A 24,561-nucleotide genomic window follows, 5' to 3' on the forward strand; every position below is an offset into this window, starting at 1 on the left:
CAAGTTTTTCTTTAAAACAAATTCTGATGCATGAGAATTAAAATCAGGCATTTTTTTAAAGATGCCACAGAGAAGGAATGGAATTTTAGGAAGGACAAATGTGATGGCTAATGAAAAATGTATGAAATGCAACATAGCAGCATAGAAAGCATGTAATAATTTAGTGACAATTGTTATGCCATTCTTTGGAAAATATTCAGGTAGAAACAATGGAAGAGGAAAGAGGTCGTTTGATGTTGGATAAATGTAATCCAAAGGCGAACTACTTTTGTGACAGAGTTTCAATTAAGGTCAGTGTAAATCTTTAGTGTAACAGATGGGAATTTTGAAGTAAAATTAGAAAGTACAAATCTGTGTATATGCACTGTGTGGAATTTCAAGCAAATTTGGCTTGCCTATGTTCATGATTTTTTTTTTTGTTAAAAATGAAAAAAAAATGAAAAGAAGAGTATTAATTAAGGGCAAAGTTGAAGTTCTGTACCTTAAAACAATTTCTGGTTTATGTTGACCCTAAAGTGATTTTAAGGTGGGATTTTCTTAGGAAGATTTGTTCAGATGGGGGTTGCTTTTGCCTTCCTTTGAGGCTCAGAAAGTGTGACTTGCCCAAGATCACCCAGTTGATACCCAAAGAACAGGTGCAGGGGACTGGGGGAGACCAATCAGCTGTCAGTGTTATTTCAGATTTTGGGGAAATTAGTTTTTGCAAGAGACTTAGGTAACCTTTGGATCATTTACACCAGTACTAACTGGGGAGAACTCCAGGTTTTGGGAGAATTAAGATGGTTTTGATTTAGAAAATATGCAGGAGGCTATCACACACACAAGATAGCAATTCAAACAGACACAGCATGCAGAGCTAATCAAAATGGAGATGTAGAAATGGGATAGCAGAATTTATAGGGGTTTGCAGTGGGGGGATAATTGCATGTCAGATGAGAAGACTGCAGAAAGCTGGATTAGCTCAGACTGAGAGGTTTGAGGATGGCACAGAGGACAATGGGAGTGTATGCTGACTGTGTGCATAGAGGTTAGGTTTGAAACCATATTTATATCTTAAAACTGGCCCAAGCTATGGACTATCTGGTCAGGTAACAAAGGCTGAATGTCTTTTCCCAGTAATTGACAACCTGGGGTTCCAGATTGGTTGCTGGCTTTAATTTCAGCGTGATAAAAACAGTGATTGGATCAGAATATCCCAGAGTTAGATGGATGGGGAAGTTTGGCTGGGGACACAACAGTGGATGGGCAGAAAGATTGGCCTACTGCTTTGGGTGTGAGGAGATCCTTTGTCTGAAGTTGTGAGAGGAAATGCAGGAAGGAAGGAATACTTAATTTTTAATGGTCTTGTTTATCTGGATGTCCACATGCCTTGATTTCTTTTTTCCTGGGAACCTGACTTAGTATTCCTGAAAGACCATCGATCTCTTGAAAACATGCCATCTCCAGATGTGAAAAATGAAAATATGAGGACCCCAAAATACAGCATGATGTATCAAAGGCTGTTTAACACAGTGGGTTTCCATAGTCAGAGGAGGATTTAAACCCTAGTCTCCTGGAGTGAAAGTCCAACACTACTGCACTTTGCTGGGTTTAATAAGAACAGTATTACATTTTACATGTATATGCATACAAGAAAATCAGACTTTTGGCTTTTCTTGGGCAAAAAGAGAGAGTGATTTTGAGTGGAGAAATTTCAGAAGGGAGACTTCACCTGTCCCAATGATTTTCAGCAACAAAATTTTCCTCTATACTGCTTCCCCCTAAATTGATTCTGGTCATATGTTTACGAACAGTAAACATACTAGGAACTCTATGGAGAAGAGGGAAGGCTGGAGAGAGTCAAACCAGAGAAATATGTAGGGAATAGGAATATCCTTTCCTCACTTCACACCTCTTTCTCACTCAAAACTGCTTCTCGCCAGTACAGTTTTTCTCTGAAGCTATTGAATTTTTGTTACATTCAAGTATGTGTGACATGTAGAGGCAGTACAAACTGGCACTTTGTGCTGGCCTGACTGCGGAGTAGGGCTGAACTAGGGCTGAGCATCCACACACCTGCAGTCCTAGTTCCACTGGTTGGCGGCCATCATGGCACGCGCTTGTCCATACGGCGCATGCCATGATGGCATCTGTGGTGTGCAGCGCCCAAATTGAGCTAGCCCGAAGGGACATCATCATGGTGCATGAGCATGCCAGTGACGCCCCTTCCAGGAAGCTGCTCAGAGCAACTTCTTTTGGGGTGTAGATCACAGCTATAACAATGTGCCTAGTTTATGCACCGGTTCTCCTGACAGGGAAGATCTCTGTATAAATTCCCTCAGTGGACAGCCCCATATACAAAAGAAAAATTCAAGGAGTAAACAACAGTGAATATTGTGCATCCTGAATTTGCATGTGATTTGTGATGGATGGGGCTTATTCACATGAAAGTTCATCAAAGATTATGAGCTTTGGTAGCACAAATCTCTTTTTCAGAGAGAGGGACACTGAGGGTAGCCCTATATCTCCATCACTTCCTTAAGTGGTGAGAGGAAGCACTAATACTATGTGTTGGATTGAAACATCAAAGAACTGACTGTTTTTCACATGTCAGAGTAGCAAAAACTCACTAATACATTGTGGGATCAGTGTCTAAAATTGAGTGTTTATGAAAAATGTTTAATATATTTGAGGAAACCCTCTTACATCCCGTAGTAAGAAAGTTAATCTTGTGATAGAATTTGGCACCATGTGCTTTCATCATCAGCTCCTGTTACTACTCCTATCTTGCCCTATATTATGGGATCTCAGGGTTAAAAATGTAAAGTACAGAAAACAAATTTTAAACATTATTTAAAAAATTAAAAACAAATTAACAAGTTAAAACAGATTATAAGGTCAAAACAGTCTAATACCATATATTTGTTGATTTGGATTGCCCAATAGATCATTTTTGTACAGAAACTATATGGGATATTGATAGTTTAGTTGTCTCCAAGATGGTGTCACTATATGCTGTAGAATTAAACATTTATTTAAAAAAGACAGTGCACTGCGTTGCACTCGAGAAACCTTTCCCCCCAATTTCTGCAATGAAAAACATCTGGAAAAATGTGAATGTAATTTTGGTGACAAGTGGCTCATCCAGACTGGCCAAATGTGCTGAGATGTGGCAGTTGTCATGGCTCTACTTAACCACTTTTATTTCTTAGATCCAATGTTTTTTCTTGTCTATTTCTCAGTAACTTTTTATTCTTTAGCTAAATGCAGCACTTTTTGTGGACCTAGCAATGCAGGTGGGGTTTTGCATCTAGTACAGACCACATTTTCTTAGAATGGGAGAGGCCACACTTTATTGGTTACATCTGAATAGGCTTGGGCCACAACATTGGTAGAAATCCAGGCATTGGTCAACATACCTGTCAAGCAATGGCAACTCATTCATTAATAGACCTCCATGCTGGCCAATGACCCAGCCTGCCTGCTGAGTAGCATTGAGTGGCTGTTTATGTGATGGGGGAAGTACTTTATATGGGCCAGGGATGGACCTTAGTGAAACCTCCACTTGCTTCCAAGCCCAACCTGGCAACTAGGCTGCCTCTAAATGGCTGGCTTACCTGCTTCACACCACACCTGGGAAAACATATAAAGAAAGAGTAACATCCCTTGTATCTGGAACATGACACTCATCCCTCCTTTGCCCAAAGACATAGTCCACAAATTGGTGCTCTCAGTGAGTTGGGAAATACACTTCCCCTCCCGGTACATTTGGATACATTCCAGTATCCAGATTTTCATCTGGACCTGTTGTTGCAGTTCATATTGGTTGTTTTATGGCAGTGCCTTCCTATGTAGTTGATTTTTGGCAGTTCCTTCTTGCATGCAGTGATGCAGGCTGCACCTATTAATATTCACAATGTGGCTCTTGCACTTCATTTTAAAGGAGACTGGGTAAAAGAGTCTGTGAGTTTGTGTTGGTGGTGGGTAGTTGGCTAGTGCTGCTGGCTCTAGCCATTTCTCTAAAAGAAATGGAGAATTTGTGATGGGGTACTTCATCCATCTCAGCAAAATGCTGTTGCAAATGAAAAGCTGGGAAGGAGAGGAGCCATTGTAGTTGGAGAGTAAACATAGCGACCACACTTTCTGCTTTTTGTTTCAAGCTGTCTTATCCCTTCCAGGGATCACTTGATCTCAAGTGATGCTTTTGCAGCCTGCTGGTCCTGGTTCATTTTTCAGTCTTTGTCCAATATTTTCCCAAGGAAAGATCTTGTCTCCATCTGCAGGGAGAGTAATTTTATTTTTCTGTTTTATAATATATCTAGAATTTAAGGACTGAATTTAAGGTGCTATGGTGACACTGCTGTGATTTTGTCCCCTCCGCATGTGCACTCCCTGTGTGAAATAAAGCATTGAAGAAGACTGACCGACAAAATTGGTTTTTTTTAAAAAAAGGTAAGAACATTGGCACTAGTCTGGATGGGTCCAAGATGTATTAAAATGCTACTTTATTAAGATCAAAGCTGTCTCTAGACAATTTAAAGATAGGGGAAAACACATGAACATTATTCATATTGTTCAACAGAGTTAGAAAGAACTTCTAATAATATTCTAGAGAATTTAGTTTCTGAAAATAATTAAAAAACACAGAGCTCCCTTCTTGTTTGAAGTCTGAAGTGTCTTGACACCTTGTGATCCCAGAGGTGTATGGGGACCTCATATGGTATGGGCAGCCCACATTTTGCAAACTATTATCAACTTCTGATTTTTTAAAAAATGGGTGGAAGTGAATTCTTTAGGGAAAGGTCTAGTAAGCATTTTGGAATTTGAGGAGTATATCTTGAGGAGTGCCAGAAAGTATTTTTTGTCCCCATGCCAATGGACTTGATATTGGGCTCTTTCAGACTGATTTAAAGAAGCATGAATTCTTGTGACATAGCTCTTTGGATTTACCATTTGGTAACTAGGGTTACCATTTTTTACTTCTTGTTGTTAGCTGCCTTTGCGTTGATCCCGATTCATGGAGACCCTGTGAAAAAGACATCTCCAAGAATCCCTGTCCTCTACTGCTCTACTTAGGTCCTGTAAACTGATATCGTGACTTCCCTGATTATGTCCATCCATCTAGCATGCAGTCTTCCTCCCCTTCTACATCCTTCCAGCTTTCCTAGCATTATTGTCTTTTCTAATGAGTTGCGTCTTGTCATTATGTGATTGATGTATGATTGCCGATTTGCTCATCTTGGCTTTCAGGGAGATTTCAGGCTTAATCTGTTCCAGGATCCATTTGTTTGTCTTTTTGGCTGTCCATGGTATCCTAAGCACTCTTCTCCAGCACCATATCTCAAATTAATTGACTTTCTTCTAATCCATTTTCTTAATTGTTCAACTCTTGCTTCCATACATGGTAATAAGGAATAGAATTGTTTGTATGATTCTAACATTCATGTTTATTTATATATATTTTTTACTCTTCAGGATCTTTTCTAGTTCTTTCATAGCTGCCCTTCCCATTCCTACTCTTCTTCTGATTTCTTGACTGCAGTCTCTGTTCTGATCAATGTTTGATCTTTTATTATTTCAATTTCCTTATTGTCTAGGTTGAATTTGTATAGATCCTCCATGGACATTATTTTTGTTTCCTTTCCTGGACATGTCCTCTTCTTCAGAGCTAAAATTTATAATAATAAATAATAAAACTTTAATTTATATCCTGCTTTTTGTTACCACAATCAAAGCGGCGTACAACCTTTAAAATTTGATCTTATTACAAAGTAAATATGCAAGAATCATAGCCATTGGTGGTTTGAAGTACTCAGTAAATGTGTCCCCTGCCCTTTTTTATTTGTCAAATATGGTAACCCTAGTGTAGCTAGGTATTACCACCTCCCTGCTCACTTGTTCCATTCTTTTAAGGGCTGTTTCTAGTGATTTAACTAGGGGACTTTTTAAAAAAAAAATTTTTTTTTAAAGACTGGAACATAATTTGCTGAGGTGGTCCTATGACTTGAAAGGTAAATCTAGTCCTTTCTGGTTATATATATATATATATATATATATATATATAGTAATAATACTATAGTGCAAAAGTGCATTTCACTGATGCATTACTAAGGAGATTATTGCACGAGTCTTGAAAAGTGAAATATTATTGTTAAGCTTTATTTATATAGCACTATAAATTTACACAGCGCTATACATACCATTAAAATAGATAAAATAAATCTGCCTATGGCATACATTCTACACAAATAATTAAATATAATACATATTAGTACATGTTAACATCCAATTAAAAAGGGCAGACAACAATTTAAAATAACATCAGATAACAATCATACAATGCCTGGGAACGTTTCCCTGAACAGTATAGTCTTCAACTCAGTTTTGAAGCTGGTTAAAGAGGTGATGACCCGTGTTCTTGGGGCAAGGAGGAAGAGAGAGAAGAAAAGAGAGAAAGAAACAAATGGTACTTTTTGTTCCAATATATCTCGGAATTAAAAAAAGAAATCCACTCAAGGATGTGAATGAAATGTTGCAGCTAGTGCTTGAAATTGCTAGGAAATAGTCTGGGGCAATAGATGTACTGCCTGGTTTCATCTTGAGTATTTACTGTATATACTCAACTATAAATCGACCTTATGTATAAGCCGAGAGCAGGTTTGGGGGACAAAATTATGGATTTTGATATGACCTATGGATAAGTTGAGGGTAAAACGTAGGAGCATATAACAAAAGATCTAAAGGCTGAAACAAAGGAAAACAATGCCAAATAAGTTACAAAATTCCAGCAGACATAATTGTGCTCACACTAAAAGCTAGATGAATGAGAGAGTAGAGGAGGGTTTCAGGACAGGTTATGCTCTTGCCTTTCATCATGGGATAGTCCCTTTTTAAAACAAAAGTTAAAGTACAGAACTTACATGGATCCTTGGATAAGTCGATTCAGGTTTTTTGGGGACAAGTATTTATTACACTTTATAGACTTACAAATGAGTATATACAGTATCTGTTTTACTGGCATCCTGTACAGTATTTACCCCACTGGATCCTACCTCACTACTTGGAGAAGGTTTCATGTGTCATTGCTTAGCATCTGGCTCTCCAGCAGATTTTGCAGGGTAGCATTAGGAGATGTAGCTATGACGTTGGAGCTGTGTTTTTGTAGCTACATCTCCCAATACAGGGTCTTATATTTTTAAAAGACTTGATAACTACAACAGCAAATATTGCAACCTCCCAACATACTTTTCTTGTCTAGAAGAGGCATATTTTTTTGCATTTCCTGTGGCACCCATCTCTGTATTTTATATTGCTATTTGCTGCTGTTTGTAAAGTTCATATTGTATTTGTTGTCTATAAATGGTGATATAACCTGTTAGACCTTGGCAGATGTGAAGGAAAGAGGGGAGAAAGTGGAGCATGACATTGGCAGGTGGAGAAGGAATGAGAGAATCATGGAGGTGCCTTGCAGAATTAGACAGACAAATTCCCAGCCTACTCTGGTTTGGACTAGCAGTTGGATTTAGGTCACAGTCAGTTACAGGTTGCAGTTTCTTTCAATCCTCTGCTAATATTGAGGATAGAAAGAAGGGCAGAGGGTAAAAGGAAGTGTCTTTTTTTACAAGCACAAAAATACAGGTGATATTTGCAAATAACGCCTTGTGCATAGTCTTGCACAACTGAGGAAAGCTGCAACCACTAGAAGAATAAATTAATAGATTTCTAAACATTGGGAATTTGACATTATACCAAAACAAACAAACAAACAAACAAACAAATGAAAAACAAAAGCTTACTGAGCAAGCTCCAGAACTTAAAACATTTAAAAAGAGAAATTATTTAATGTCAATCTTTTTGTAGTCTTATTGTAGCTTGTTAGTGGCAGCAGTTACTCAGAGCTGGAAATGAACAACAGATTATGTATTATTTAATTTATGGTATGCCTTATACTGCATTAATAAACAACCAAAATAACTGGGCCAACAGTCAGGATGTGGGAAATCGGTAGGTCTATATTCTCTCTCTCTTGTTTTTCTTGTTAATTTTAATTAATCTAGTTAGTAAATCATTTTGAAAATTATAAGTGAAACCTGCAACAAAGTGCTGTATTATCCCCTCACCGGCTAAGAGAAACTATTTTTTTCAGGGTGCTATCTGCCTAAAACCAGTATCTATAGTGATACAGTAAACTGTGTACCATGATTTAAAGTCCTTCTAAACTGCTGAGGTGCCTAAAATATTGCAGCTTCAGAAGTCTATTCATGAATGTCATAAACAGGAAACCTTTGCCTGTAAAATCATCTTTTTTCAGGGCCCTTCCAAGACTCTCTTCTGATGTGTCACCCATTTGGCAATAACACTAGGAATCCTAATGTTTCATATCACATTGTAAAATCAGATTACAAGCTTCAGTGGCTGGTTATTTGGTTGGTAAATAGAGTAAAGAGAGTCACTGTGGTGTACTGGTTTGAGTATTGAACTACGACTCTGGAGATCAGGGTTTGATTCCGCGCTTGGCCATGGAAACCCACTGGGTGATCTTGGTGAGTCACACACATTCAGCTTAGGGTTGCTATAAGTGGGAAATGACTTGAAGGCACACCCCAACAAAATAGAGTAAAACTCTTCTGGGAAACAAAGTCTAGGGAGACTGGAAAGGGTGATAGTAGAACCAGCACCAGGTCTTTGCTGACAGGCTGAAGAAGAGTACTGAAGATCTTTTGCCAATATTTTTGGATATATGGACATTTTCTCTATACATGGTGGAATTATTAATTTTGCAGCTTTACCAGCAATATGCAACAACATCTAATTTATTGTTTAGAATTCTTTATTCTTTACCACTGTGATTGTTCTATCTTAACTTGACAATTTGTATAGTATACCTTTCATCTGTTTCAATTATTTCTTACTGTTTATACTTTAAATGGTTTAAATTTATTTTATTTCACACTGCCCTGAGTTCATAAGATATAAATATTTTATTTAATAAATAAATGTGGTATAGAATTGCTTTTAAGAGCTGCCCTGTCTTGAGCATTGCCAGGAGAAAGGATATGAATATACTTCAAGAGCTGTTTATGTATTTTTCCTTCCTTCATTTTTTCTAGCAACAGGCCCCTCCTTTTTACTTGCTGTCTGTCCGTATTATCAGATTAAGAAATCTCAGACAAGCAGATATATGTGAGTATCTATTGTAACAGTTTAGATGTTCAGGAAGAGATTGCTTCAGTATTAGTTTTAACATTTAGAAAAATTACATACATTAATTAATGGAAACCATAGTAATAATTATACTATTAGTTCTAGATATCAGACTTAGAAAAGCTACTTTTTTGAGACATAGCTCCCAGAATCTCTTATTCAGCAAAGCCAATAACTTTCCCAAGCTATGCTATAGACCATGAATACAGAACATATAACCCTCCAGATGTTACTGCATAGCAACTCTCACCATCCCTTACCAATGGGCCTCCTGGCTCACTCATGATGGGAACAGCCTATTCCTGCTTGGACTATAATATCCGTTGTGCTTGGCTTTGCTGAACAATCTGAAGAGATTATCTAGGCAGTCCCTTACTTGCCTGTGCTGCCTCAAAGGAATGGGAAGAACTGAAGCTGTATTCTTGTTGGGCATTGAAAACCAGGTTTGCTCCATCTGTCAACAAAGTCCTGTGCAAGTACAGTGGTACCTCGGGATACGAAATACCCAGGTTACGAAATTTCCAGGATACGAAAAAATCCCATAGGAAATAACTGTTCCGGGTTACGAATGTTTTTTCGGGTTACGAAAAATTTTTTGGTGCTTTTCGGCGCTATTTCACACAAAATCGCGGCTTTTCCCCATTAGCGCCTATGGGTTTTCGGCTTGCGAAGGCTTTTCGGGTTACGAAAGCGGCCGCGGAACAAATTAATTTCGTAACCCGAGGCACCACTGTACAGAGCTCTGGCTTGGGGTCTTGGGTTAAAAGCCCATTCCTTGTCTATTTCAGGTGTTAATTTCATGGAAATAAGAATGCATAGAGACGAATTTCAAGGGATTCAAGGACAAAGTTTACGCTGCACCATACTGAAGTAAACTACAGTATGGTTGGTCCAACTGGTTATATCAAATTATATATTCAGTCAGATCCTTCAAACTAATTACACGGTTGTGCCACAGCATAAATTTCATCCCATGGATGATAGGATGGGTGTTATCAGTGTTCTCACATCCTCCATGTATTTGAGAGATCAGCAAACAGAAGTTTCAGCCACATTGTCCAATGATCAGGAATTCTGGCAGCTGAAGTTCCAAAACATCCCACAGGTCCAAAGTCTGAGAACCACTGATAAAAACAATGTAACTATCCAGAATGTAATTTGATAAACATGATTATGTGTGTCTATTAGGCCTTGGTCTGCCCTTTCTTGCCAAAAGTAAAATAGATAAATGAAATATTTACCCCCATGTTATCTGTACTTGTGCAGTTATTCCAGAAAACATATCCCTGTGATTACCTAACCTTTTGCAAAAGAAAGAGCAGGGTATTATTCAAAAGAATTGAGTCAAAAAGTGAAAATAAAACTAACTTGCTTGAAATATTTTTCTCAATTACCCTGTCATGAGCATTAGATTTTCAAAATGAACCCACCCCTTCTGGCTGGGAGATGTATTAGTAGAATACCATTATTCTCTTCATTGATTTTGTGCATTTTGCCTTATACCTTTCTAAGAACAGTACAGATAACTTTTGTAAAATAAGTCTATATCTGTTTTTCTTTTTAATATCTGTTTTTAAAACATGCAGTTAGCAAAAGTGATTGCTACATAAACTTGAGGTTACCAACGGCTTATTTTGGTGATGTCCGGACAAAAACAGTATCAGATTCTTCAAATCCAGTTTGGAATGAAACTTTCTTCTTTAGGATCCAGATGATAGTTAAGGTGAGGGACAATTACATCTTTATCATGTCTACATTTTCCCCCTCTTAATTTTAATTTGTACATACACAAAGTATTTCTCCAGACCACTATGCATGTAGATCCCAATTGATATACACCATTTAAAATATTTCAGAAACCTTACCTCTGGTGATCAAGTAAATGGAGAAGTGGGACGGGGTATGTGTTTACAGGGCACATGTTTGTCTTATATGTGGGCCCAATGTTGCTGTGATTAAGGCACTAAATGGGCAGGAAAGATCCATGTTGCCAGACCCATTCATGTGGTTTTGTTATCTATATCAGAGATCAGAATTGTGGCTTTTTAGCTGTATCCCAGCATTCCATAGGTTACTCTTCCTTGGTCTCATGGAAACTGCAGTCCAACAATATGCATAATTTCCAGATGTAACCTAGATGTATGTCTCTGGAGTATGGTCCCAGAATAATGCTGTATGGAATACACACTGATCCCCTCAATAGGGGGGTGGGTGGGTTAGATTTAAATAAGTCCCATAAATACCCTTAGTTTTACTTGGAGTATGCTAATAAATTTTGACTACAATAACCTCCTGGAACAGCTCCAAAGTTTAAATATATCTTGCATCAGTTTTTATCACAGCTGATGTCATTGCGTTGTGGTCTCTAATTAACTAAAGTGTAAAAGATAAACTTTTGTTATGAAAATTTAGCTGTTGTTTTATCTTGTGTGGAACAGTGATATAGTACAATGTAAGCTTTTAGTTTGGTTACATGTTGTAATCTTAACATATTTTGCCTTTGGGCCATTCTACCATCACATATTCTTCCAATGGCTAAAATAGAACCATATATTTCCCATGTTCCTTCCTTATGAATCAGATGCTTACTATGTCATGACCCATTTTGCATTCCTCATGATAAACAAAAGGGAAGAAGAGCTGGAGAAAGTTATGATATGGCAGGATTACAACAGTGCTGAAAAACTGAGGATGCTCAGTAGTCCAACTTTTAAGTGAACAGACCTTTTTGTTATTTGAAGACTAGTACAGGATTTGGAACACAGTGTTCCTTTCTGTTATGTATTTCTTCAAATTTTGTTAAATCCTCAGCTCAGATAAGTACCCATATGCATACCAAAATGTATGTTTTAATAAATGGGTATTTAATAAAGGCCTGTATGTTAAATTAATATTTGATTAAAAAAAACCCCTTTCAAAATCATTGATTAGATGGAATGAACATATGGGAAAGCACAAGTCAGGCTGCTATTCAAATAGTCCCCTCAGAAATCAATACTGGTTTTTAAACAGACACCCCCCCCCCCCCAAATTTAATGCTTGTCTGAATTCTCCTCTGGGTGTGCTCAGAGCTTGGAAATACTGTGTTTTAGGACCTACAACTTCCAACATCCCCCATCACTCATGTAATATGGGGACTGTAGTCCGAAAAGAATTCCCTCCACAACCTTTGCATACACTAATGCTACCTTTCTTTAAGACAATTGCTATCCCTTCCATATTATACATTTATTTTTATCTCTAGAATGTACTTGAACTGAGGGTCTGTGATGAAGATGGTCCACTTAGAGATGAGCTGCTTTGCACAGTTCTTTTTGATATAGCTCATCTCCAGCCTGGAGAAACAGTTTGCAAGCATTTTGAACTGAATGAACAGGTGAGAAAAACATTACATGTATAGTTTGGGTAGAGAGGATAGATTAACATAAATGTCCTGGAGACTTCCTGTAATTTCTGTCTAATGGGTTCAGTACAGAGTTCCTCTTCCATTCAATATTCTCCTTCTATTTCTGCAATACAGAGTAATTTTCCAAACCCAGATGTTTTTATTATATACATATGCCTACAGCAAATTGCTTTGTTAATAGACTTATTTTGCATCTATCATTGTAACAGCATATGCTTTGATTTTGTTTTTTACTCTTTGGCAGCCACCATGCTAGAAAATGTAAAGTTAAATTAGTTTTCAAATATAGGGTCTAAACTGAACTTAAAATGCATTTATATATGAGTTATACAAAGATTCCATGTTTTACCCCAGAGCTGTGGTAAAACAGCTTTAAAACGCATTAAAACTCAGAACTGATTAGATGACTCTTCAATCATGTGGTTCAAAGTTCAGTCTCGTGAACAGCACTGTTCTGGATTCCTCGCAGTTTTGCTCTTAGAGATAGTGTCAGCTTAATCTGTAAAGGTTTTGGTTTGAGTTTTGTGTTTTAAAACTGACTCTTTTGGTGTGATAGCAATAGCAATAGCACTTTACATTTCTATGCTGCTTCAAAGTTAACTAAGTGGTTTACAACGTCTAAGCCAATTGCCCCTAACAAGATGGGTAATCATTTATCAACCTATGAAAGGACGGAAGGCTGAGTCAACCCAGAACGTTATGGCTGCAATACTGGCAGCATTTAACCACTGCATCACCAGGGCTCCCTGGATGGGCTTCTAAGATCATAGAAAGAATATTCAATAATAATCAGAAAATGGTAGAAAAACAAGTTGTTGGGTCTTGGGAAATCCCGATGAAGAGAATCCTGGTCCCTCAAGAATCTTCACAGTTCAATACTTATAAAATTTGCACATGGTTGTTTTATACATACAGTCAGCCCTCCTTATCCATGGATTTTTAATCTACGGATTCAAGTATCCATGGCTTGGAAATACTTTAAAAATATACAAATTCTCGTGGACAAATTTTGATTTTGCCTTTTTATATAAGGGACACCATTTAACTGTGCTATTATATTTAATGGCACTTGAGCATCCACAGATTTTGGTATCCATGGGCAGTACTGGAACCAAACCCCAGCGGATACCAAGGGCCTACTGTAAAACAGCATTTCAGCACAGTCTTTCTGTTCAAAATACTAAATGAACGTTTTGTACAAAATTTTCACAGAAGAACATTGCTAAAATTACTCCTTGTTTTCTTCAAGAATGTACATTAGCAGAGATTACATGCTTACCTAATGCAAAGGGATCCTGTAGCACTTTGAGACTAACTATGAAAAAAGTTGTATCATAAGCTTTTGTAGATGCATCTGAGGACATGCACCTAGGCCTTACCTATGTGGGACAAAAGGTCTGCCCTCCTCAAGTCTTGCATTGTCCTGCTTGAACTCATGGTCCAAACCCTGGTTCTGATGTGAGCAGTCCAGAAAATGTCTGGCATGTTCCACACCAGAACTTGGGCAAAATACATTAAAATAACACATCAAAATGCATTAATATAGCTTGCCTGTTATTCTGGATTTTCCAGGAAGACTCAGAGCCCTCTGTTCCTGCACCATAGCAGCTGTCTGCATGGGCATCCTATGTAGCTACTTGATGTGTCCTTGGATTACTTGTTTTGAGGTCAGAACGAGGTGGCTGGCTATGTGCTCATCCCTGGGCACCCCATTCTGACCTCAGAAGTGAGTTACCTGTGACAGGTGCACCAGACAGCTTGGCAGGATACCTGTGGAGTCAGATGCCATAGTATGGGAATGGAAGGCTAGGTAATTAGGTTGTGGTCGCTAGGTCAGAGCTAGGATACTCTGAGCTGCACTTGGAGTATCCTGGCCAGTACAGACAAGACCTATGTGTACGAAAGCTTATGCTACAACCTCTTTTGCATGCTTAGTTTCAAAGGTGCTACAAGTTCCCTTTGCATATATACAGACTCATGACTATGGAGATTATCACACAATTATTTTTGCTCTGGCCATGCATGGGATGGGATCGCAGTTCAATGGAGAAAAATGGGTGTTATCACACAGAAAATTGCTGTTGTGCTGCCTCCTGACCCCATCCCCCGAGGGTGCTCTGCCAGCCAATTGTGGTGGTATGGAAGCCTTGCATACCACCAAAATTGGCTGGCAGAGCATGCCTGGGTGATGGGTGATGATGGGGTGGAAGCACAGCAGCAATTTTCTGTGGGATAAAACACAATTTTCCCCGTTCTGCCCTGATCCCATCCCATGCACTGCCAGGGTAAAAATGGTCTTGTGATAATCTCCTATGTCTCTGAATGTTTATTTAAGATTTTCTGATTCATTTACAATGTTTATCTACCATCTTATAACAAAATGGTATCTGAAGTACTAGCATCTGAACTGCTGGTTTTGCTGAAATCTTAGGTGGACTGTGTCTGGTAGCATTTGGCTGATCAGGTGGGTAACTGAAGTTGCATCATCCAAGCCACTGGCATTTTCTGCAGGTGACTATGGGATTTATCTTTCAGCTCCTGTGCTCCAAAACAAAGTTAAGTAGCAGAGTATCATGGTGCAGCCAATACCTTCTTTTGTTCTTGAATGAGGCAAATACAGAAGGAGAAAAGGGGAAGCAAGGTGGCTCTTTTCTGTTCAAGGAATTACCAGAACTGCTGCCATCAACTCCCTGCCCCTTGGAATATCACTGGCCATGAGACCATGATCAAAGTGAGAGGCCTGCACACAGTGAGCTGGACATCTTGCTCTGAATCTCGTGGCAGTAACATGAACTTGCTCAATTTTATCAGTGCTCCAACTCCATTTCATGTGACATCCCTACCCCACACCATGTGAATGTATGAAACCATATGAATGTATGACTCTCATTTCCCACAGTGTACTAGGAAGCTTGCTATTGAGAGACCCAGCACACACGGCCAGGAAGCGGCATGCTGCCACTGATACTAGGGTTCCGGAATGCACAGCAACTGCACACTCCGGAACCCTAGTCCACATGGGCGCCAGCATCATGGTGGCATCCTGTCCACATGGGCGTGCCATGATGCCACTGCCACTGCAAAGCGTCCGCACATCCACGCCTTTATGATGTTCTAGAGTGTATAATTCCTGTGGCAACTGCACAACCACAGATACAATCCTAAGGAGAAAGGGGCCGCCCCTTTCTCCTCATGACTGTTGGGGTGTCCAGGGACATGAAGCTGCATGGACACCCCTTTAACTCCCATTTTGCCGCTTCTCTTTGGCCCGGAAAAACGGCGGATTGGGGCCACAGGTTGACAGGTTACTATGGCCCCAATTCAGGGGCGGCACAGACCTGCCCCTTTCGGGCTGGTCTGTACAGCCCCAGAGAGCATATTTTCTTAACATGATGCTAGCACTAAAGCATAGCAGTAGGCTCAGCCACTAGAAATAGCACCAGAAAAATCCCTTCACACACACCTCCCAACAACATCAAACAGACAGTTCAAAATGGACTTAATGGAATATTCTAGAGATGAAAAAAATGGGGTTGGAAATGGAAAAGTGTGGATTTGTAGTTAGATGGAGCTGATGAAATGTGAAAACATCTGTTGACTTTTAATGACAAAATGCTTTCATTACAAATGTAAGCCCTTATATGAAAGGCATGGCAAGGGGTTGGACTGGATGGCCTTTGTGGTCACTTCCAATTCTATGATTCTATGAAAACCATAAGTCTATAAGAGCTGTGTTATGTGTTTAATTTGTGGTTAACATTTTAAATTCTTTATAGTTGATGTCAATAATTTAATAATGCACAAGTGAAATATATTTTATTATGTTGTTTTCTGCCTTGAGTGGAAATTTATATATAAATTTTCGATCATGGCCAGGGTGTTGTGTAGGAAATTGATCTTTCTAAAGCAGCTCCTAGGAAAATGGCACAATAGTTATTCAGAATCCCATTTAAAAAAGCTTTTTATCTCGCCTGTTTCATTTCTCCCATTTTTATCCATTTCAGAAAGATGAGCTGCTAGAAGTGGAGTTCACTTTGGAACAGATGTAAGTAAATCTTGATGAAGTGTCTAAGGAATATTCTGGTCTGGCTCCAAAGATGCCCCAGATTTCCCCCATTACCTCCGCACTTCATAGCAACACTGGGCAGCTATCTACACATGGGTCCCACTGTGTCGCCCGGAACCACAGCAGCTGGTGCCAAACTTTCCCTCTGAGATCAGAAACAAGGTGCCTAGCATCAGCTACATGGCTTGGCACTTTGTTGTGAATTCAGTGGGAGTGACTTGTGCCAGCAGGAGTGGCACTGGGTAACACATTGGGACATGTACTGTCTAGTGTAGTACAGATTGCACAAGATTTCTCTGCAAAATCCTGAGTAAAAGACAATTTATTTTAAATTGGTTTAAGGGAGGGAAAGGGTGGATTTAGTGTGAAACTGGCCTTCATGTTGTGACGACAATCCACACTCTAATCAGGATTTGGGTCTGCATTGTGAAGACAGATTCCATAAATATGTGGGTGGGAACCACTCCATTCAGCCCATGTAGACATGCCCTAGGATATTTAAACCAGACGTTTTAGGGATTCATCAGTGTTAATGCAGTACAAAGTCAGGCATACTTCACTATGCTTTATGTGCCAAATGCGTTTTCAGGTATTAGGTTGTTCCTCAGAAATGATTCTGTCTTTTGCTGAAAAGGATAAGGATAAGAAATTCATCAAACTGAAATGTTCACATCCTAGAACTAAATAAATAAATAAATCTCAGATTTCATTTACACACTATAGTACATTTCCATTACATAAATCTATTCACTTTTACAATCCCTAGAGAATGTAATTCTTTATCACTGAAAATGTATTAAGAGAGCACAACAAATAGATAGCATTGCCAAGCTGGATATTGGATGGGGTTCTGAACAGATTATGGTGTAGGATGAAGCTGGACAAAGATACCAGTCCTCCTTCACCTTCCAAAACCCAAATTTTAACTGCTGTCATCCTCTCCCAACACAGTTTTTCTCACCAGCGGAGGCATGGAGTGAGGGCATAGAGGAACATCCAGATCTGTTCTTGTCAACCTGGGTCCTTTTCCATGTTCCCTTCCTCACCACCACCAACAAGGAAATAACCATGTTGGGAGAGCACAGCAGAGTCTGAAAGGTGGGATTTGCCTGGTGTGAGAGAGGACAGGAAACCTTTGACTTGGAAGAGTTTATGCTGCTTCCTCCTGGTCCACAATTTGTTCAGGATAAAGTTTACTGCAACACTATCTCATATCTAGCCTGGCAACCCCACAAATAAAGCATTTTTAATGTAAAGGTTAGGTATAAAACAACTGAATAAAAATAATCCCAAAGATGCAACAATTTCTATTTTCTGTGCTACTTAATTCCAAATGAATTTAAATACAATAAAAGGACATCAGGTACAGAGCCCAGAAGTAGCTCAGTACAAGTATTGATTTAGTTGCAATTAGTTCCTTTTGCCCAGAAACAAAGGAGTATTTTGTGGTAATGTGGCAAATAAGCTGATTTTGTGGTAATGTGGGCAAAAGTGTAGAGAAGGAAGATCAACTGCTTGCATCATGTTGTTTCTTTTGAGTAGGTTTTTTTTAAAGCAATAAGAAGGCAACTATTCTAGTTACTTTCAAGGAAAGCAGAGTTCTTTTTAGGGAAAAAAAAGGTGCAGCTATAAGGGTAACAAATGTCTTGTCTGGGCCTTGCCATTAAAATTGTAACCAGTTACTTTAAAATAGTAGCTTCCTAACCTGAGTGTAATTTTTTAAAAAAATGATGCCTAAATTTTTATGCAACTTATTCTAAGAAAATGTAAAATGCTTGGAGCCTTGAATAGTTCAAAAGATTCAGAAAAAATATAAAAGTATAAGATAAATACTAGGTATAAGATGCATATTTTCTCTTCTTGCCCCTCTAGGCCAGATATTCCTGAAACGGTTACCTCAAATGGAGTAGTGGTGGTATGTGTGATTCTGTGATTCTTATTTTCAGTATTGGAAGGATTTTTGTTCTGGAAAATGTGGTAGTAAATAATCAAGCAGGTATGTAAATAAATCCTAGCAATGATGGCATTTTGGAGGCATCTATACGTAGCTGCTCCTTTGAATAGAGCTCCTCCAGCCTGGTCAAAAGCCTTTGAATTTGGCTAGAGGTACAGCTGTAGTTAGTGGGGTTGGGCTTTCCATGGCAGGGGGTTGGACTGGATGACCCTTGTGGTCTTTTCCAGCTCTATGATTCATGTCCCAGTATTTTTCATGTGAATGTCCAGTGTTATACTGCAGGGTGTATGTTCTACCCCACCCCCTGTTCTGGGAATTTCTAGTGCAAGCTGGGGTAAATGTCACATTTCTGTATTCAAGGTCTCAAGTCCCCAACCTTGTATTTTTAGGGCTAATTTACACTCTAACAACATTAAAAAAATTAAATATTTGAGACAGGGAACATGAATAGTGGGGGAGGGGGATAATGGGAGGGAGATATTGAGTCCATCAATAAATTAACCACTTTCTTTATACACCACATTTTCACTAAAAATGAGGCTTGAGGAGTTCCTGGAGGGAATGGTAGGGGGATGGAAAGAAACCATGACCATGCCACAGCCCAACCATGCCTCAGAAGAGAAAGTTAAAAAGAAATGTGCAGATCAGGCATAGCACTAAGCTGTGATAGAACCAGCAACAAACTAGGACCCAAAATCTGGTACAGTTGGTCTCTATATCCATGGATTCTGCATCCATGGATTCAACAATCCATGCTTAACCCCCCCCCCCCCAATTCCAAAAAGCAAGCCTTGATTTTACCATTTTATATAAGGGACACCATTTTATTAGCACATTGTATACAATGAGACTTGAGCACCCATGGATTTTGGTATCCATGGCAGGTCCTGGAACCAAACTGCAGTGGATATCAGGGGCCCACTGTATAATTAGAGCACTAATGCAAGAATGGGAAAAATGTTGCAAGGTGCAAAAGCTTGACATTTACTTGAACAAATGGACAGTCTAGAGGAGCTCAAAGTAAATCAGAATAAATTGAAGCCCACAGTAAATCTGAATATGTTGGAACAAGGGTGACTGCAGTTGCACATAGCCCATTGCTATAAAGGGTTGTGGGCCCTCCAGAAAAATGTGGAGGAACTGTCTGCAGAAAGGAGTGGAAGGACGAATGAAAATCACTGCTCTTTTTCAGCTATCAAAGGCACATCTACACTGCAAAATTAAGCAGTTTGACACCACCTGAACAGCTATGGCTCAATGCTATGGAATTCTGGGATTTTTGTGCCACAACAAAGTACAAATCCCAGGATTCCATATCATGAAGCCAAGGCAGTTAAAGCTGTGTCAAACAGCATTAATTCAGCTAGCGGCATTAACTGGATCAAAAGTTTTTTTCCCAATGAAATAACAGTTTGTTGCAACTCCAGATCTCTGAATGGTTGTGTAATAGATGCGTAAGTAAGTAGGTATGTGTCTTTGTAAATGAATGTTTTGCTACCTACTGTACATGGTGTAAGCACATGGAAATGAACACTGAGATGCCATTCAGCAGAGAGCAGCTGTAATTTCACATAGTCCAGGTAATAGAGTCAATTTGAAACTTGAGAAAGCTGTTTTTCTAACATTTCTTCTTTAAAAAGAAAAACAAACACTCAGGCTGCTTTTAATTTAAGAAAGACTATTGTATGGTAAATAGATATCGTCTACTAGAGTCTGAGAAGAGCTTTTGACAACTAGAGGACCACTGGGGTTTGGGGAGAAAGCAGATTTAACAAGAATGCCTGTTTTCATCAGTGAATATTTGTTGGTATGCAGTTGTTGTCTTTTTCTCTTGCAGTCTCGGGATGTTTCCTGCCTAAAAGTAGAGGTGAATGGAAGAAAAAAGAGGGGGAAAAGCAGAAGTAAGATTATCACACAAAGCATCCTGGTTTCAGAGGAATGGGGAATACCTTTATATTTTTTATTTATTAAAATATTTTTGTCCCATCTTTTATTGTGAGCTTTCATAATGAAAAACAGAAAAAGCAATATAAAGAATTTAAACAATTCCAGATTAAAATCAATAAATCACTTAAACAAAATTTATTAAATAGCTCAAACATGCTAAAACAAGTTTTAAAAGTTAAAAAAAAGTTAAAAGAGTTTTAAAAATCCTTGTCCCACCAGTGAGACAGAGGAGGGCCTCTCTGGTAGATCTCAATGCTCATGCAGGCATATATAGTGAGAGTTACTCCTTCAAGTATCAAGATCCCAGTGTAATTGCCACTTTGAATTTTATCACCAGCACCTTGAATTCAGACTGTGAGTGAATTGGCAGCCAGTACAGTTAAGATTGATACTATAAAACTTCCATATCCATGGATTCTGCATTATGAATTCAACCAACTACAGTTTGAAATTATTCACCCACTGCAAAAAAAAAATTCCTTAATTTTGCCATTTTATATAAGGGCCATCATTTTATTACTGCATTGTATACAATGGGATTTGAGCATCCATAGATTTTGGTATCCACAGTTGGTCCTGGAAGAAACACCCAGCAGACACCAAGGGCCCAGTGTATGTTTACATCTCCCCCCCCCCCAAAAATGAGTATCACATTCCCCCATTTCCCAGATATGAGACACCCTTATACCCCCCCCCAAAACACCCCCTTCTTTTTAGCACCCCTGGGTTTTTTTTTTTTTTTGGCTACCTTGCCTAAATCTTTCCTTTGATAACTGGGTTCTAATGAAGGATACACAGTCTGATTTGTTTCTATCCATGGTGTAATCTTCCACCCTTCTTACAAAAGAAATACTATGGTTAGAATTGATAGAGCTTGGAATTTTGGATTCCAGCATCTACAGTACCCAAGCTAGCTTAGGGCCGGAGCCGACAGGCAGCAAAAAGTAGCTTGATCTTGCACTTTTTGGAGGCATGTCAAAACCCCACTGTCCACATGGCTTGCTCCCAAGGTGGGCTGAACACCCATGGGCAGTCTGCATGGTGTGGAATCAAGCTGTGCTGCTGGGTTATTTTGATGTGGGAAGTACATGTTCAAGTACTTCCCACATCCCATGCCCACATGCCAACCCATGGGATGGCTGCAACTTTGATCATCTACACATGCACACATGCAATGGTCTGTTGGTAAAAGCCAATGGAGTATTGAAATGCCAAATGATTCATTTGCAAAGCACAACTATGGGGCCCCCATACATGCCCCTTTTACCCCATGCCCCCATGTTGGACTGTCTAGTTTGTGTATGGTGTAATTTGATCCATTGGGTTAACTGCACTTTTTTGCATTGGTTCAGCTTTGCACTGGTGCTGGACTGTTTATATGCAGGTGTGAAGATGTGCATCTTCTGCACTAAGTTGAACTATCCCAGCTTCGTTTTGCTCTGGCTTTTAACTTCAGAGTGTGGCTTCATTCTGGTTTCCCCCTGCTTTGGAGGCATGTGCTGTATATACAACCCACTTTCAAAGTGACTGGAAGCTGCTTTATTTGGCTCATCTGTTCCACCCCATAGCCATATGCCCTGCTGGCTTTGGCTTCTGGGAGGTGTCGTCCAAAAGGCAAGCTTTCCAAGCTGTGAGAATGTATTCAGATTGTTGAGATCTGACAGATTCCCCACTCAGCCCTAAAGCTCAAGGAGTGACTTCAGACAAGTTATTTTTTCTTAAATCAACCTGCCTCTGTGGTGAGCAGAAGACTTAATAACAACTTAATAACTTCTGCAACGTGGCACCTCTAGATGTATTGGATGGCAATTTACATCATCCACAGGCAGGAAGTGAATTCCCATGCTTGCTGGGGATGACAAAATATCTCTGGTAGATACCATGTTGGGTAAGACTGATATAATGAATAACACCCTGATCTTCTTGAAGGGGACAAAGAGGATAGAAATATTGTAAATAAAGATGAACTTCTGAAGTACTTAAGTTCTGTTTGTGTTTTCTACTCTGCCTACAGGAAAACGTCTCACATTTACAGTAAAGGGATCCTATGAAAATACACAGGATATCGTATTGGACTCTCATGGCAGATGTGTCCCCCCAGGTGCTATAATGTTCAATTATGCCAAGTACTGTTGTCCCCAATTGGATGTGGTATCATCAAAGAAACGTTCCTTCTGTGTGAGTAACTGTCACGAATAGCAAGGTTCATTTGAACAACTTCCATAGTTGACATTAAGAAAATCTGAATGCTGTGCTGTTGGAATAATTAGAACAGAATAAGTAAGCTGCATGTGGTTTTCTTGTTCTGCTGTTTTATTCCTGTCTTCAAGAGGCAAGTTTCTAAGATCTGAATTTTTCACAAAAAAGGTGAAAGGGGAGGCTAGGAAGTTCAATAGAAATCAGAATCTGAAGATGGATAAGCTGCAGTGGAAACATCATTGAAATACATAGGACACTACATGGGAATCTGGCATATAGCAAGTCAGGCTTTCAGAGTTGAATCCTGTAGCCCAGCAGTTTTTAACCTGTGGTCCATGGACCCCCATGGGGCTATGGTATAGCTTGAAGAAATGTTATGAGTTTTTACCTGGTAATATTGTGTATGGTCTAAGATAAAAGGAGGGAAAGTGAGAAAAATAAGTTGTTCAGATGCTTTCCCTTCCCCCCACCTTCTCAAGGGAAAGAGAAAGTGGCGAAAGGGCTCTGAAACTGGCCTCTTCTGATGGTCATCTGCAAGATACAGGATGCGGTGGTGGTGGTGGGGATTCTTAAAGCCCACTGACACATGTTCAACAGTTCTGCACTTTTTTCTGTGCAGCTTTGCGGAAAGAGAATGGCAAAACTGGTTGCTTGCCAGCAAGCCTTCATCCCCTCCTTTTCAGTCTTGCATGATCACTTTGTGAGTTGGAGTTGTATAAATTTTGTAACATACTATACAACTGCTCTTTTTTCTGTTGCCACTGTTTTCCTTTGCTTCAGCCAAACTCCAATCCATTCCTCATTCTGGCCCAACAGAGGTGGGGGAATACCCCACCTCTATTACCATGCCAGTACCACTTGCCCTAACTGTGTGTGCATGTGTGCACATGCCTCCACCAGTCTTCCATCTTACCCTTAGTCAATCTGGCTGGTGGAGGTGTATGTGCATACTACTACTACTACTACTACTAAATATATTTCTTACTCGCTTCTCCCCATGGATTGAGATGGGGGACAACAATAATGGACAAACAAGAACACCAGCTAAAACACATAGGTTAAAACATACATCAATTTAAAAGGACAAATAAGATGTGCACATATTAAAACAACCAACATCTAAAATTTGTCATTTAAAATTCATAATTAAAAATCATCTGGATAAGCCTGCTGGCAGAGACTAATTTTCAATGCTCTTTTAAATTCAGACAGCATATACATCTGTTGAGTGTCTTCCAGCAGGTCATTCCACAGTCTAGGGGCAGCTGAAGAAAAGGTCCTTTGGCTGACAGCTGCCAACCTGGTCCTGGTTGACTGGAGTAAATGTCCACCAGAGGACCTGAGTGTATGGGGCCGATTCTATGGGAGGAGGCAATCCCGAAGGTAACCTGGACTTAAACCATGTAGGGCTTTAAAGGTAATGACCATCACTTTGTACCTTGCTTGAAAAGTAATTGGCTACCAGTGAAGTGATTTTAATATTGTTGTAATGTGATCGCTCCTAGATGACCCTGTAATCACTCAGGCTGCCATGTTTTGAACTAACTGAAGTTTCCGAACTTGGTATAGAGGTAACCCAATGTACAGTGCATTGCAGAAGTCCAGACTTGAAGTTACCAGCGTGTGCACTACTATTTTTAGGTCCTCCAGCTTCACACACACACACACACACACACACACACACATGCACACACACACAGGGTAATCAGAGCTGGGGTGGTTTTTGGAAATATATAACATGCATACTTGATAAAACACATCCATTACTGGTTACAACAGTGTCGTCACTGCAGTAGTACTCAGGAG

General features: G+C 39.4%; 1 protein-coding gene across 1 annotated transcript in view; it reads left to right on the forward strand.

Annotated features, from left to right (window-relative positions):
* Window positions 1-209: 209 nt before the first annotated feature.
* The window catches only part of LOC121926755 (cytosolic phospholipase A2 epsilon-like), a 48,862-nt gene continuing 24,510 nt past the window's right edge, over window positions 210-24,561 (forward strand). The window contains exons 1-8 of the mRNA XM_042460002.1: window positions 210-290; window positions 9,090-9,162; window positions 10,770-10,906; window positions 12,428-12,559; window positions 16,594-16,634; window positions 18,528-18,570; window positions 20,447-20,510; window positions 22,571-22,734. Of these exons, the coding sequence (XP_042315936.1) occupies window positions 210-290; window positions 9,090-9,162; window positions 10,770-10,906; window positions 12,428-12,559; window positions 16,594-16,634; window positions 18,528-18,570; window positions 20,447-20,510; window positions 22,571-22,734 (735 nt within the window). The remainder of the gene's footprint in view (window positions 291-9,089; window positions 9,163-10,769; window positions 10,907-12,427; window positions 12,560-16,593; window positions 16,635-18,527; window positions 18,571-20,446; window positions 20,511-22,570; window positions 22,735-24,561) is intronic.

The sequence above is a fragment of the Sceloporus undulatus genome, chromosome 1, assembly GCF_019175285.1.
Source record: "Sceloporus undulatus isolate JIND9_A2432 ecotype Alabama chromosome 1, SceUnd_v1.1, whole genome shotgun sequence".
In the NCBI taxonomy this organism is placed as follows: Eukaryota; Metazoa; Chordata; class Lepidosauria; order Squamata; family Phrynosomatidae; genus Sceloporus; species Sceloporus undulatus.